The sequence below is a fragment of the Rhinatrema bivittatum genome, chromosome 1 (assembly GCF_901001135.1).
Source record: "Rhinatrema bivittatum chromosome 1, aRhiBiv1.1, whole genome shotgun sequence".
Lineage (NCBI taxonomy): Eukaryota > Metazoa > Chordata > Amphibia > Gymnophiona > Rhinatrematidae > Rhinatrema > Rhinatrema bivittatum.
Genome location: NC_042615.1, coordinates 226,758,094 through 226,774,458, shown reverse-complemented (window position 1 = coordinate 226,774,458; position 16,365 = coordinate 226,758,094). Strand labels below are relative to the sequence as shown.

General features: G+C 43.3%; 1 protein-coding gene across 1 annotated transcript in view; it reads right to left on the bottom strand.

Annotated features, from left to right (window-relative positions):
• Positions 1-16,365, bottom strand: part of POLN (DNA polymerase nu) — a 419,903-nt gene that overhangs the window by 245,578 nt on the left and 157,960 nt on the right. Inside the window, exon 9 of the mRNA XM_029592374.1 lies at positions 15,725-15,789. Within this exon, the coding sequence (XP_029448234.1) occupies positions 15,725-15,789 (65 nt within the window). The remainder of the gene's footprint in view (positions 1-15,724; positions 15,790-16,365) is intronic.

Sequence of the window (16,365 nt, the reverse complement as noted above, 5' to 3'; positions counted from 1 at the left end):
TGTGACCTGATGCAGAGGAGTTTGAGCTTTAACTTATCTGTCTTTTGTAACTAGCTTCTCATTTGAAGGTAATGTTTTTCCCTCTTCCTCTCTCTGTTACATTTTTTCTCCCTTTTCAAAGTCTATTTTTGTTTCAACTGGAGTGGAGTGTCCTTGGTACCAGGGAATCAGTTTCCATTCTATTTGGAAGAAGCGTCTTTCACCTAGGAAGAGCCTGAGGAGTGGAGGTTTTCATCTGAGAAGTGGAGTCCTGTCCCTAACTAAAATGAAGATGATGAAAGTATTCCAGGACTGTGTTTGCTGCTGACTCAGGGGTGTTACAATTGAAAGGAGAGTGCTCATCTGATACCTCATAAGGGAATCTAAAATATTTAAGAAGACTTCAGGAAAGGTATGAGAATTGGGACTTATGTTCTTTTTTTTTTTTTGTAATTAACAGTTTTATTGTGATTATGAGAAAGCTAGACAAGCCAAATACCTATCATAGAAACATCTGAAAATCTTCAAAAATATATATACACCAAAATTTCAAAGTGTACAATCATCCTTGTACAATTTTCCAAAATTATCATCCCACCCACCCTCCCCCCACCTCCCCTCAAAGCCTCCCACCCCCTTCCCATGACAGAATAAACATATCATTCAAAGAAAGGAAATGAAACTTAAGTAACTCTTTGAATTTTGTCTTAACCCATGAATCAAAAGGATTCCAAATTTCTAAATACATCCCTATTTTATCCTTTCAGAGAGCTGTTAATTTCTCCATATATTGCAACTTACTCAATTTAGCCACTACTAATTGCACTGAAGGTGCATCATGCTTTTCCACCAGGCTGCTACCACCATTCTTGCCGCTACATCTATATAAGACAACAGTCTCTGCTGGGTTTTAACTAAGTGATCATCAGGCATATTTAATAGCCAAATTTCGGATTTCAGAGAAACTTCTTTCCCCAGCATCTCACCAGCATAACTCCTCAACTCCTTCCAAAATATAGCTATTATGGAACATTTCCACCATGTATGTAAGAAAGAACTAATGTTATTGCATTCTGTCCAACTTGATTACTACTTGACAGGTATATCTTTTGTATCTTGAGAGGACATGAATACCATCAGAACATCATCTTATATCCATTTTCTACCAGCAATGAAGATATTAGGGATGTGAATCGTGTCCTCGATCGTCTTAACGATCGATTTCGGCTGGGAGGGGGAGGGAATCGTATTGTTGCCGTTTGGGTGGGTAAAATATCGTGAAAAATCGTTAAAAATCGTTAAAAATCGAAAAATCGAAAAACCGGCACATTAAAACCCCCTAAAACCCACCCCCGACCCTTTAAATTAAATCCCCCACCCTCCCGAACCCCCCCCCAAATAACATAAATAACCTGCGGGTCCAGCGGCGGTCCGGAACGGCAGCGGTCCGGAACGGGCTCCTGCTCCTGAATCTTGTCGTCTTCAGCCGGCGCCATTTTCCAAAATGGCGCCGAAAAATGGCGGCGGCCATAGACGAAAAAGATTGGACGGCAGGAGGTCCTTCCGGACCCCCGCTGGACTTTTGGCAAGTCTCGTGGGGGTCAGGAGGCCCCCCACAAGCTGGCCAAAAGTTCCTGGAGGTCCAGCGGGGGTCAGGGAGCGATTTCCCGCCGCGAATCGTTTTCGTACGGAAAATGGCGCCGGCAGGAGATCGACTGCAGGAGGTCGTTCAGCGAGGCGCCGGAACCCTCGCTGAACGACCTCCTGCAGTCGATCTCCTGCCGGCGCCATTTTCCGTACGAAAACGATTCGCGGCGGGAAATCGCTCCCTGACCCCCGCTGGACCTCCAGGAACTTTTGGCCAGCTTGTGGGGGGCCTCCTGACCCCCACGAGACTTGCCAAAAGTCCAGCGGGGGTCCGGAAGGACCTCCTGCCGTCCAATCTTTTTCGTCTATGGCCGCCGCCATTTTTCGGCGCCATTTTGGAAAATGGCGCCGGCTGAAGACGACAAGATTCAGGAGCAGGAGCCCGTTCCGGACCGCTGCCGTTCCGGACCGCCGCTGGACCCGCAGGTTATTTAAGTTATGGGGGGGGGTTCGGGAGGGTGGGGGATTTAATTTAAAGGGTCGGGGGTGGGTTTTAGGGGGTTTTAGTGTGCCGGCTCACGATTCTAACGATTTATAACGATAAATCGTTAGAATCTGTATTGTATTGTGTTCCATAACGGTTTAAGACGATATTAAAATTATCGGACGATAATTTTAATCGTCCTAAAACGATTCACATCCCTAGAAGATATAGAGTTCCAGCCAATTACCTAAAAGCATATATCCCACAACCCTTCATCCCATTTCCCCCTAGATCTACTTCCCAGGCTTGTATATGTTTGGCTTTATATGGATCCTCCTTATTCAAAATAGCATATATTTTGGAGATAAACTTCATCACCTTATTGTCAAAAAGACAGAACCCTTCAAAGGGGGAACAACCTTGCATAGGATTAGTTTTGACTACTCTCATACTCATAAAATGAGATAGTAATGCATAAGCCAAAAAGTCAGTGTTATCCAAACCATAAGTTTCAACAAGATCTTAAAATTCTTTTCATTTCACCTCCTGTCCATACCTGCCCCAATCTGCATAAACCCTTTTTTTTCCCGTTTGCTAAATACTCCATACTCTCTCCCCATAGGAAAAGAATTGCTGTATCTAATCGGGTCAAATAATAAAACTCTTCCCTCCCCAAAATCCTCTTCCTCCATTTATTCCATAACTGAAAAGTTCACCCCAGATACAGGGAGATCTGATCCCAATTCCTGCATATTACTTTTCCTTCCCGAAAATATACTGAATAGGTGTAAGTCCCACCCTTTCCTGTTCTATAGCAACAACCCATTGTTTCCTATTCAAAGTAACATGACACTCCACATTAGACTTCAGCTGAGATGCTGCAAAATATTTTCCCAAATTGGAAACCCCAAGTCTTCCTTCTGAAATGATACAATACTCCCGTGAAGAGGCCTTCTCTGCCAGATAAAAGAGAATATTTTCTTCTGAAGATTTTAAAGATGAAATTCTGTAATGAAACAAGCTAGTATCTGATACAGATAACTGATTCTAGGTAAGAAATTCATCTTGATTGTGGCCACTCTACCTAACCATGACTAGGTGAATCTATCCCAGTTTCCTAGGTCTTGTGTTAAAGATTGTATCAGAGGAGTATAATCAAACAGAAATAGATCCTTATGTTCTGTTCCAATATTCATGGTGCGTTTCTCTGCCTCTGGGGCAGGGTCAGCATCCTCACCCGCTGGAAGCAATCACTCTGGGGCCGGGGCAACGTCCTCACCCACTGGAAGCAGTCAGGAAAAACAGGTAATGTTCTGAGATCTCCTCTCTCTCTCCACTCCCCGAATCTACGCCGCAGGAGGGGCCGGCTTTTGAGAGCCTTCCGGTCCCTCCCTGATAATGTAAACGGCGCATTTCTCCGCCTCCGGGGCCAGGTCAGCATCCTCATCCACTGGAAGCAATCACTCCGGGGCCAGGGCAACGTCCTCACCCACTGGAAGCAGTCAGGAAAAACAGGTAATGTTCCGAGATCTCCTCTCTCTCTCCACCCCCCCAAGCTGAACAGTCCTAACCTCTTTAGTCTTTCTTCATAGGGGAGCTGTTTCATCCCCTTTATCATTTTGGTCACCCTTCTCTGTACCTTCTCCATCACAGCTATATCTTTTTGAGATGCAGCGACCAGAATTGTACACAATATTCAAGATGCGGTCTCACCATGGAGCGATACAGAGGCATTATGACATTTTCCGTTTTACTCACCATTCCTTTCCTAATAACTCCTAACATTCTGTTTGCTTTATTGACAGCCGCAGCACACTGAGCTGACAATTTCAATGTATTATCCACTATGACACCTAGATCTCTTTTCTGGGTGGTAACTCCTAATATGGAACCTAAGATTGTGTAACTATAGCATGGGTTATTTTTTCCTAAAAGCATCACCTTGCACTTATACACATTACATTTCATCTGCCATTTGGATGCTCAATTTTCCAGTCTAACAAGGTCTTCCTGCAATTTATCACAGTCTGCTTGTGATTTAACTACTCTAAATAATTTTGCATCATCTGCAAATTTGATTACCTCACTCGTCGTATTCCTTTCCAGATCATTTATTAATATATTGAAAAGCACCGGTCCCAGTACAGATCCCTGAAGCACTCCACTGCCCACCCCCTCCACTGAGAAAATTGTCCATTTAATCTTATGCTCTGTTTCCTGTTTTTTAACCAGTTTGTAATCCAAGAAAGGACATTGCCACCTATCCCATGACTTTTTACTTTTCCTAGAAGCCTCTCATGAGGAACTTTGTTAAATGCCTTCTGAAAATCCAAATACACTACATCTACCGGTTCAACTTTGTCTGCATGTTTATGAACCCCTTCAAAAAAGTGAAGCAGATTTGTGAGGCAAGACTTACCTTGGGTAAAGCCATGCTGACTTTGTTCCATTAAACCATGTCTTTCTATAGGTTCTGTGATTTTGATCTTTAGAACACTTTCCACTATTTTTCCTGGCACTGAAGTCAGTGGCATAGCCAGAACTGATTTTTTTTTTTTGGGTGGGGGGCCAGGGTTAACATGGGTGGACAGTAGGCATACAGGTCTGAGTTCTACTAGTTATACTCTTGTCCATAAGTAGTGCACCTGACAAAGAATATCTAAGTAGTCTGCAACAGCTGTTATGCATCATGAGTGAAACTGTACAATATTTTAACTTAATTATTTAAAGCACTTACCAACATTAAAAATGCCTTATTAATTTGTATTCATTTTATATTTATTGTAGTTTATAAATATACAAGAATATCATGTAATAAAATAAGTATCAATGTATTCTTTCATGAATTCTCTTTCTATAAAGGCAGAGATCATAACTACAATAAAATAGTAATAAGAATAAGAATGAGAGCAATCAAAAATTAAAATATTCAAATTTTGGTATCACCTCAACCAAACAAAATTCTTCCATTGCTAAATATTTTGTGACAGAACACAAAATCCTGCGAAAAACAAAAGACACCTAGAACCTTGCCAGTCCATACAATCACAGCACTAACTCTCAAGAATCAAACAGCACCATTATTTATGAAAAAGCAGCAATACAAATATTTTACCAGGCCCTAGAACACTAACACACCACCTACTGAGCAAACAGAACAAGCCAGACTGTTACAAATCCCTACAGAGAAATTACACAAAATACTGCCTTTCTGTCATATACAGGCAGTACACAGACCAACCCTTACCCAATACAGATATAAGGGACTACAAATTAGAAATAGAAACATGCAGACTAAACCGAAATAGAAAGCCTGAGAAACCAGACGCTGAACAGTGAAATTCTAAAGAGCAAAATACAAAATATAAGAAATGCACATTCCCAAAGATGGCAGATTCCAATCAATAAGAGCTCTACATTTATTTATTTATTTATTTATTTATTGCCTTTGTTGTCTGATCTTTTCATTTTTCTAATCGGTTGGTCCTGGTGTCTTTTTTCCACTTCCCCTTGTCTGTCTTATACTAATTCTTTCTGCTTCTTCTCTCTCCTCCTATCTTAGTATTCTTGCCCAAAGTAGGCACCCAAATTTTGTGTCCAGGTAGATGCGCTCAAAGAACGCCCAAGCTAGGTGCACAAGTTGTACGTCCAGAAGGAAGGATGCCTAACTTGGACACATAGGATGTGCATCCAAGGAACCATCCAACCACACATGCACGCACCACAATGGGAAACGTGGCAATGGACGCAGAGTGAGATGCACAGGTGCACGTCGATGGCAGACAGGGAACGTACGCAAACTAACCGTCACGGCCTATCACGCGGCAAGAAGCCTGAGAGTGGAGGCTAGTCACAAGGCTGCTCAACCCGCAGTGCCTGATTCACCTCCACACCTCACAGAACTCCCCAGAGACGTGAGCAGGAAAGCCGAACACTAAGGAAAACAGAACCGGTAGGAAAACTCCTCACTAGCGAGTTCTTGTTCTTCTTACTCCTGCTTTTTTTTTTTTTTTTTAAAGTAAAGGCTTTTACCTGAGCTCATCCCTCTCTGGCTGAGAGCAGGAACGGGTCCCGGCTATGGGGAGAGAGGGCGAAAGCCTTCACCGCTGAGCTCTCTCAGCCTGCAACTGCTAATGTAATCTCAAGTCCACAACACTATTGCGCATCCCGCCCGCGTTGGTGCCGTGACCGGGCCTGCTCACCTTGCGCTCCCATCCACCAGCTCTGGCTCCCCGTCTCTAGCTGCCGCAGCTAGCTCCCATCGCCCGCGGTGCTCCCAGGTGTCCCCAGGCCTGTCGGGGCCTTCCGGCTCTCAGCGCTCCTCACGCCAGGGCTCAGCATCCTCCATGGCGTTGGCCCTACCCCTAGGCGCGCGCGCGCAGACCAGATTCCTGTGCTGGGCCCTTTAAAGACACACCTGAGACACCCTCACGCATATTATTGATCCAGCCTGCATATCAATTGCAGTTGCCACCACGGTACCAGCTGGGAAGACGGTGGTCCCCCGCCGTCTTCGTGAACGTGTACTCCGTTGAGTCCACAACTCCAAGCTGGCTGGTCATCCAGGCCGAGCCCGAACTCTCGAGATGCTCCGAAGGCACTATTGGTGGCCTGGTATGACTAAGGACTCCTGAGATTATGTGTACTCCTGTCCGGTTTGCATACAGCAAAAACCCCCAACTGGCCGCCCATGGGGGCTTCTCCAACCACTTCCTGCACCCACCGAACCTTGGACTAGTCTTTCCACAGACTTCTTCGTGGAACTGCCTCCTTCAAAAGGGCATACTGTAATCTGGATCATAATAGACCATTTCTCAAAAATGGCCCACTTTTTCCCCTTACCTGGACTCCCATTGGCTCCAGAACTAGCTCGACTCTTCTTAACCCATGTATTTCGTCTACATGGACTACCGCAATAAATAGTCTCCGACCGTGGCCCTCAATTTGCTGCTAAATATTGGAGGTATCTCTGTAAGATGTTCAATATCACGTTAAACTTAACGTCTGCATGTCACCCACAAGCAAATGGCCAGGCTGAGAGGACTAATTGGTCTTTGAAAACCTTCCTGCGATCATATGTCAACGACCAGCAAGATAACTGGGCTGACCTCCTCCCATGGGCAGAACTGTCCCTTAACACCCACATCGCCTCTGCCACAGACGTTTCCCCCTTCGCTGTAGTTTTTGGCCGTCGACCTCGCTTACCACTGCCGGTTCCACTCAGTGTGCCCTCACCTGCAGCCCAATCCACAGCACAAACCATTTGCCAGCTCTGGGACCAAGTAAGGGAGCAACTCTGCCAAGCAGCTGACCGGGCCGCACCCATGTTCCTACCGGGACAAAGAGTCTGGCTTAGCACTAAGCACATCCGGCTATGGTTGCCATCTCAACGGCTAGCTCCCAAATTCGTGGGTCCATTTCCTAACCTACGATGGGTGGGAGCAGTTACTTTCCAGCTAAAACTACCAGCATTCATAGGGATTCATAACACGTTCCACGTGTTGCTACTCAAGCCTTCCCGAAGACCTCCTCCACCGACACAACATTCAGCTGAACCCGAGAATACCCTTCAGGTGAAAGAAGTGCTAGACATCCGACATCGAAGAGGCCACTGGAAGTCCCTCTTGTCGTGTGAGGGCTTCGGGCCTGAGGAGAATTCCTGGGAGCCCTCTCATCACATTCTGGATAACAATCTCCTCCATGATTTCCACCATCAACAAGCCAAAGCCGGTAAGGGGGAGGCCTAGAAGGGAGGGTACTGTTGTGTGTCCCGGCAGCGTTGGTGTTGCGACCGAACCTGCTCACCTCGTGCTCCCGTCCACCAGCTCTGGCTTCCTATCTTTAGCTGCTACAGCCAGCTCCCATCACCCGCGGCGCTCCCAGGCGCCCCCAGGCCATCGGGGCCTTCCAGCTCTCAGCGCTCCTCACGCCGGGGCTCGATGTCCTCCATGGCATTGGCCCTGCCCCAGGCGCGTATGCGCAGACCGCAGTTCCCTTTAAAGGGCCCAGCGCGGGAACCCGGTCCGCGGGCCAGGAGATGATGTCACGTAACCCTGGTATAAAAGGCGAGGCTTTTCCCCCAGAGCCTCACCTTGGCAATCGGGTCAACACCTCGGTGTTTCTAGTTTGCCTGTTCCTTGTTTCTGTGCCTGATCCTGCTTGTTCCAGTGTTCCCGTGTTCCAGTGCACCCATGGTCCTCCGTGTCATCCAGCGTCTGTCTTGTTCCTGCTCCACATTCCCTGGGAGTACCCTTCGGACTGATTCTCGGTACTGACCTCTGCTTGCCTGACTATGACTGACCTCTGCCTGGACCCGACCTTTGCCTGCCTTCTGACCACGATTGACCGCTGCTTGGAACCGACCTCTGCCTGCCTGACCATGTTGACCACTGCCTGGAACTGACCCTTGCTTGCCTTGACTATGCTCGGACTGAGCTTGGAACTGACCATTGCTTTGGCTGACCACTCCTGGATGAATACCCTGGCTTTGACTCTTGCACTTCACTTGGATACTCTCTTCTTGCCTTCTGTGACCACCAGACCGACCTGCTTGGACTCTGCCCGCAGCCTTCATCCAACCAGACCCACAGGCACAGCCTGTTTTACCTGGAGAACTTTCCTGAACTGCTACCTCCCTGAGGTCTCTGGAGTCTGCGGTTCAGGTCTGGTCCATCCTCTCTGCATCATCCGCGCATAAGAACATAAGAAAATGCCATACTGGGTCAGACCAAGGGTCCATCAAGCCCAGCATCCTGTTTCCAACAGTGGCCAATCCAGGCCATAAGAACCTGGCAAGTACCCAAAAACTAAGTCTATTCCATGTTACCATTGCTAATAGCAGGTAATGGACTTCTCCTCCAAGAACTTATCCAATCCTTTTTTAAACACAGTTATACTAACTGCACTAACCACATCCTCTGGCAACAAATTCCAGAGTTTAATTGTGCGTTGAGTAAAAAAGAACTTTCTCCGATTAGTTTTAAATGTGCCCCATGCTAACTTCATGGAGTGCCCCCTAGTCTATTATCCGAAAGAGTAAATAACTGATTCACATCTACCTGTTCTAGACATCTCATAATTTTAAACATCTCTATCATATCCCCCCTCAGTCGTCTCTTCTCCAAGCTGAAAAGTCCTAACCTCTTTAGTCTTTCCTCATAGGGGAGCTGTTCCATTACCCTTATCATTTTGGTAGCCCTTCTCTGTACCTTCTCCATCGCAATTATATCTTTTTTTAGATGCGGCAACTAGAATTGTACACAGTATTCAAGATGCGGTCTCACCATGGAGCGATACAGAGGCATTATGACATTTTCCGTTTTATTCACCATTCCCTTTCTAATAATTCCTAACATTCTATTTGCTTTTTTGACTGCCGCAGCACACTGAACCGACGATTTCAATGTGTTATCCACTATGATACCTAGATCTCTTTCTTGTGTTGTAGCACCTAATATGGAACCCAACATTGTGTAATTATAGCATGGGTTATTTTTCCCTATATGCATCACCTTACATTTATCCACATTAAATTTCATCTGCCATTTGGATGCCCAATTTTCCAGTCTCACAAGGTCTTCCTGCAATTTATCACATCTGCTTGTGATTTAACTACTCTGAACAATTTTGTGTCATCTGCATATTTGATTATCTCACTCGTTGTATTTCTTTCCAGATCATTTATAAATATATTGAAAAGTAAGGGTCCCAATACAGATCCCTGAGGCACTCCACTGTCCACTCCCTTCCACTGAGAAAATTGTCCATTTAATCCTACTCTCTGTTTCCCGTCTTTTAGCCAGTTTGCAATCCACGAAAGGACATCACCACCTATCCCATGACTTTTTACTTTTCCTAGAAGCCTCTCATGAGGAACTTTGTCAAACGCCTTCTGAAAATCCAAGTATACTACATCTACCGGTTCACCTTTATCCACATGTTTATTAACTCCTTCAAAAACGTGAAGCAGATTTGTGAGGCAAGACTTGCCTTGGGTAAAGCCATGCTGACTTTGTTCCATTAAACCATGTCTTTCTATATGTTCTGTGATTTTGTTGTTTAGAACACTTTCCACTATTTTTCCTGGCACTGAAGTCAGGCTAACCGGTCTGTAGTTTCCCGGATCGCCCCTGGAGCCCTTTTTAAATATTGGGGTTACATTTGCTATCCTCTAGTCTTCAGGTACAATGGATGATTTTAATGATAGGTTACAAATTTTTACTAATAGGTCTGAAATTTCATTTTTTAATTCCTTCAGAACTCTGGGGTGTATATCATCCGGTCCAGGTGATTTACTACTCTTCAGTTTGTCAATCAGGCCTACCACATCTTCTAGGTTCACCGTGATTTGATTCAATCCATCTGAATCATTACCCATGAAAACCTTCTCCATTATGGGTACCTCCCCAACATCCTCTTCAGTAAACACCGAAGCAAAGAAATCATTTAATCTTTCCGCGATGGCCTTATCTTCTCTAAGTGCCCCTTTAACCCCTCGATCATCTAACAGTCCAACTGACTCCCTCACAGGCTTTCTGCTTTGGATATATTTAAAAAGGTTTTTACTGTGAGTTTTTGCCTCTACAGCCAACTTCTTTTCAAATTCTCTCTTAGCCTGTCTTATCAATGTCTTACATTTAACTTGCCAACGTTTATGCTTTATCCTATTTTCTTCTGTTGGTTCCTTCTTCCAATTTTTGAATGAAGATCTTTTGGCTAAAATAGCTTCTTTCACCTCCCCTTGTAACCATGCCGGTAATCGTTTTGCCTTCTTTCCACCTTTCTTAATGTGTGGAATACATCCAGACTGTGCTTCTAGAATGGTATTTTTTAACAATGACCACTCCTCTTGGACATTTTTTACTTTTGTAGCTGCTCCTTTCAGTTTTTTTCTAACAATTTTTCTCAGTTTATCAAAGTTTCCCTTTTGAAAGTTTAGCACGAGAGCCTTGGATTTGCACACTGTTCCTCTTCCAGTCATTAAATCAAATTTGATCATATTATGATCACTATTGCCAAGCAGCCCCACCACCGTTACCTCTCACATCAAGTCCTGTGCTCCACTGAGAATTAGATCTAAAATTGCTCCCTCTCTCGTCGGTTCCTGAACCAATTGCTCCATAAAGCTATCATCTATTCCATCCAGGAACGTTAACTCTCTAGCATGTCCCGATGATACATTTACCCAGTCAATATTGGGGTAATTGAAGTCTCCCATTATTACTGCACTACCAATTTGATTAGCTTCCCTAATTTCTCTTACCATTTCACTGTCCGTCTCACCATCTTGACCAGGTGGACGGTAGTATACCCCTATCACTATAGTCTTCCCCGACACACAAGGGATTTCTACCCATAAAGATTCAATTTTCTATTTAGTCTCATGCAGGATGTTTATCCTGTTGGACTCTATGCCATCCCGGACATAAAGCGCCACACCTCCTCCCAGGTGCTCCTCTCTGTCATTGCGATATAATTTGTACCCCGGTATAGCACTATCCCATTGGTTATCCTCTTTCCACCATGTCTCTGAGATGCCAATTAAGTCTATGTCATCATTCACTGCTATACATTCTAATTCTCCCATCTTACTTCTTAGACTTCTGGCATTAGCATACAGACCTTTCAAAGTTTGTTTTTTGTTTGTATTTTCATTCTGCTTTTTAATTGATAGGGATAAGTTAGAATTTTTTTAGCTCAGGTGAGTTTTTAGTTACAGGCACTTGGACTATTTTTCTAATTATTGGAACCTCACTGTCAGGATGCCCTAATTCTGATGCATCATTAGTATCTTTTGAAGATACCTCTCTCCGAACCATGCACTGCTGAGCGACTGTCGGCTTTCCCCTTTGTTCTAGTTTAAAAGCTGCTCTATCTCCTTTTTAAAGGTTAGCACCAGCAGTCTGGTTCCACCCTGGTTAAGGCACACCTCTCCACTACCTCTCTGGGAGACCCTCTGAGGCCCACCTAAGTCCAGGCAGTCCAGGTACTCAAAAGCTCAACCTGCGGAAACCCCAGACTGTTATTGGCGAAGCTCCAACTAGCCTCTGTCTCCTCTTGTGCTCCGCCTCCTGGTGGCAAGCGCTCTCTGGGTCTGACCAGACGGCCGTACCAATCCTGCACCAAGCCAAGGGTCCACCTCCAGCGCAACAGACACTCAAGGCAACCAGGTTGAAGGCACTCTACTGAGGGAAGGACCGAATAGTATCACCACAGGAGGCAAGTGGTGCTATATAAACATCTTCTTGATGTCTCCATTCTTTTTCTTTTTTTTCATTTCTTTTCTTTTCTCTCTCCTTTTTTTTTTTTTTTTACTCACAGGCAATCCCCCATAGGGAAATGCATGTCTACCATCTGCTGGAGACAGAGAAGACTGGCGGGCTGATGTCGGGAGGGACTATATTTCCGTGACATCAGCTTTTACTCCGTCTCCTTTTGCTGGCAGAGGTGTATAACCCACTGGTGGCATTGACCTGTCAGAATGAAATTCATTTTTTTCTTTATTTCCAGACCCCAATATAGAAACATTTTGTGGAAATGCTAGGAAATAGGAAATACTAGCAAATCTGGGAATTAACTTCTTCCTATATGCAGATGACATACAATTCTACATCCCTTTTGACAAAACATTTGAAAAAAATGTGTCGTCTCTGTCAAGACACATGAAGGCCATACAACAAAAACTTTCTCAACTAAAATGAACTCTAAACCTCAAAAAAACTGAAATTGTGTGGTTAAGGAGAGATAACATGATAATCAAACTGCCAACCCTAGACCTAGGAATTATTAACATTACTTCCTCAGAACAAGTACGAGACCTAGGAATTCAGATCGATGAGAACTTCACTATGAAAAAGCATATAAGCAAATTAATCAAAACAGGATACTCCAAGCTGAGAATATTACATCGGCTGAAACCACTGCTATCAATTCAGGACTTCAGTACTGTCCTACAGAAACTAATATTCTCAAACTTGGACTACTGCAAATTCCCATTACTAGGCCTTCCCTCAGGTCTACTAAAACCACTGCAGCTACTTCAAAATGCCTCTGCTAGACTCTTAATAGGGACAAGAAAATTCAAACACATCACCCCCTCACTGATAGCACTGCACTGGCTTCCTGTACAAGCCAGAATTCACTATAAAGTATTAACTCTAATATTCAATATCATCAGTTTTAATCCATGCTTACTAGGAGTGACACTACAACATTACATACCACAGAGAGCCCTAAGATCACAAAATAAAGGTCTTCTAATGGTGCTTTCCACTCGGAACACACACCTAACACCAATAAGAGACCAAATGTTCTCCATAGCAGGCCCCAAGTTGTGGTACTCTCTTCCAGAGTTATTACCCCAAATAACAGAAAGAGAGTTTCAAGCAAGAACTGAAAACATGGCTCTTTAGAAATGCATATGATTTGTAAAATACCAATATGCCAATAATTTCAGCATCAGTACCAGAGATAATTGTAGAGGAGCAAGCAGTAAGTGATGAACCATTTAAAGCGTATTGTTAGCAGAATTAGAATTTGCATTTACTGTTGTGTCGACCTAAAAATAAATGAATATGATCTAGATTATATATGAATATGATCTAGATTATATATTTGCTATCTTGATGGTCTTAGAATATGTATAAATATGAACTAGAATATGTATTTGCTATGGTGATAACCTAGAATGTGAAGGTTGACACACAGAATGTGATTGTTGACCAAGAACATGAATGCTGATAATGTAAACCGTTGTGATTGTCTTTTGGAACGACTGTATATAAAATGCCTAAATAAAAAAATAAATAAGCAAATAAATAAATATTGAGTTAAAGAGCTGTGTGGCCTATACTTGCTATTAACTGATATTTAACAACATGTAAGAAGGAATGAAACAGTTTATTTATGCATTTGTTTAGATATGTATGTTTAGGATCCTTCGTTTTCAGTTTAAACCAATTTTCACCCATAAATTCCCAGATTTTTCCAAAGGTATCAATTGCTTTAAACCGATATTCATCCTAATTTTAGGCTGACTGTATAGCTCTGGAGGAGCTATAGATATTTATTTATTTATTTATTTATTTATTTTATTTGTACATTTTTATATACCGAGGTTTGGAACAAGCCTTCACTAGCATTTCAAGTCCTCCAGCCACTGCTGGAAGCCAGTGTGGGCCAAAGCACATGCTGTGCTTCAAGTCCCACCCCTCCTCCACCACCACCACCAGTGAAAGCGATCACCCTCTAGTGCCGCCTGCTCTGTTTTTCAAATTCCGTCTCCTCATCCCCTAAGCAGCCAAAGTGCCTGCTATCTGGTGCTGCATATGCATTTGAAGTGGGCCCTGTCCACCAGAAGCACATCCCAGCAATCTTTCTGGCCCAGCACAAAAGCAGAAGTGCAATGCTGCAGTACGTGGGAGCCTCAGGCATATTGCTGAAGGAAATAGGAGAAGCCTGGAGCCACCACTGGTAAGGATGAATGCTGTTGCAATGGAGGCGGCAGGGAGAGAGGGAGATTCTTAGCTGGAGGTGGGGAAAGAGGGACATGCTAGGAAGGAGATGGGGATGCTACTAAGTGGATGGGTGGGAGAATCTGCTTAATATTGTTTTATTGAGCTATCGTCCTGGCTTCTGTCCACCAAATTAACTCTGATATTTACCAAAAAAATGTCATTTTTTTCAACCAATTTTCTCCTGTTTTTGTTCTTGTCATAATAAACCCCGATAAATTCCCAGGAAAAATAAAGGACCATAAAAACTGAAAATGAAGGTCCCTGTGTATGTTATACTGTGAGCCACTTTGGGCCTTCGCACTAGTGGCATCTAAATGTAAATAAATAAATGTACATTTCTAGAAGGCGCACAGGATCAGAGTACATGATCATGCTATTAATAAGACTATTCAATCATAAAAGTTATTTCTGCTTTAACCACTGACATTGTTTTAAAACAAATGTTTTGCAGTACCACTACTTAAATCCTGTTCTGTTCCAATAGAGGTCCGTATGTATACAAGCTAGGGCTGCTTTTACTTTTAATTTCATTAATTTTGTGGGATTTGTTTTTCTTTCTTATTGCTATTTGAAATGCAATTTAATGTTTGAAGTTTCCTATTACCTAAAAATTTGGGCCAAATATTCATGATAAAAAAACTTCTCTGAAGCAGTATTTGTCGGGGGGGGGGGGGGGGGGGGAATAATAATTAAAAAAAAAAACAAAAACATATAGGGCAGGCCTAGTTCAGTTCTTAGATCAGAACTTTGCTCCTGTATCAGCTGGGGATGTTGTTTCACAGCTCCCAGGAACATCGATCATAGCTCAATAGCAGCACCTACTGGCCAGACTCATGAGTCATGATTACATGCTCTGAAGAAAGTTGTAGTCCATGACAGCATTGTTGCAATGGCTGAGGAAAGGGGATATAAAAATAGTGGTGAAAATACCCTACAGTAATTATGAATTTTATTTAAATTTCTCATAGCACTATATCAGAGCCCTCATTCCTACTGAGCTGGAACATATAAAGGAGGAAACTACCTGACCAAAAGAAAAATATCCTTTATTCTTCTCTATGCAGTACCTATCACCTTCTTTTCATGAATTTCATGATATCACCTATGCCAGAACAAATCTTTGAACACTGGGAACGTAATAAAAAGGCAAACACTTTACCCCTAGAAGCTCTGATGTTCTTGTCAGCTCTTCTTTATTTACACATATTTTGTGAGTTTCCATCACTGAAAACAAAATCATAATACAGCTGTAATTGAAAAGGCATGCTAACAGATAAATGCAATGATTGAAACCTGGATTTAATTCCTAGAATTGGTTACAGCTCATTGGGGCAGTATAGGCTGGGAATGCCATGAGGACAGCATTCACAGCATGACAAGGGGAAAATCCCAGCCATTGCATAACAGCAAAACCTATGGGTGAGGTTCAGGGTGTTCACACAGGGGTAATTTTCTAAAGGATTTATGTGCTTAAAACTAGACTTTATGCACACAAGTCAGTTTTTTAAAATTGCTAGGAAATATGCAATAGAATTGTCAATTTCTTTATGCACATTAAGAGGTGAATTTTAAAAGTCCTGCATCCACATTAATTGGGGGATGTGCAAATATGTTGGGCTTGCATGTGCCAAGTGGATTTTAAAAGACGCTTGGATACATGCATATCTCCTGTAGCATGCACATCTCCAAAGATTTCAAAAAGGGGCAGAGCGAGGGCATGGTCTGGGCGGAGCTTGGGCATTTCGGGATGTAAACCAGAGATATGCACATAAATACGTCCATGCTCCAGCATGCACCAAG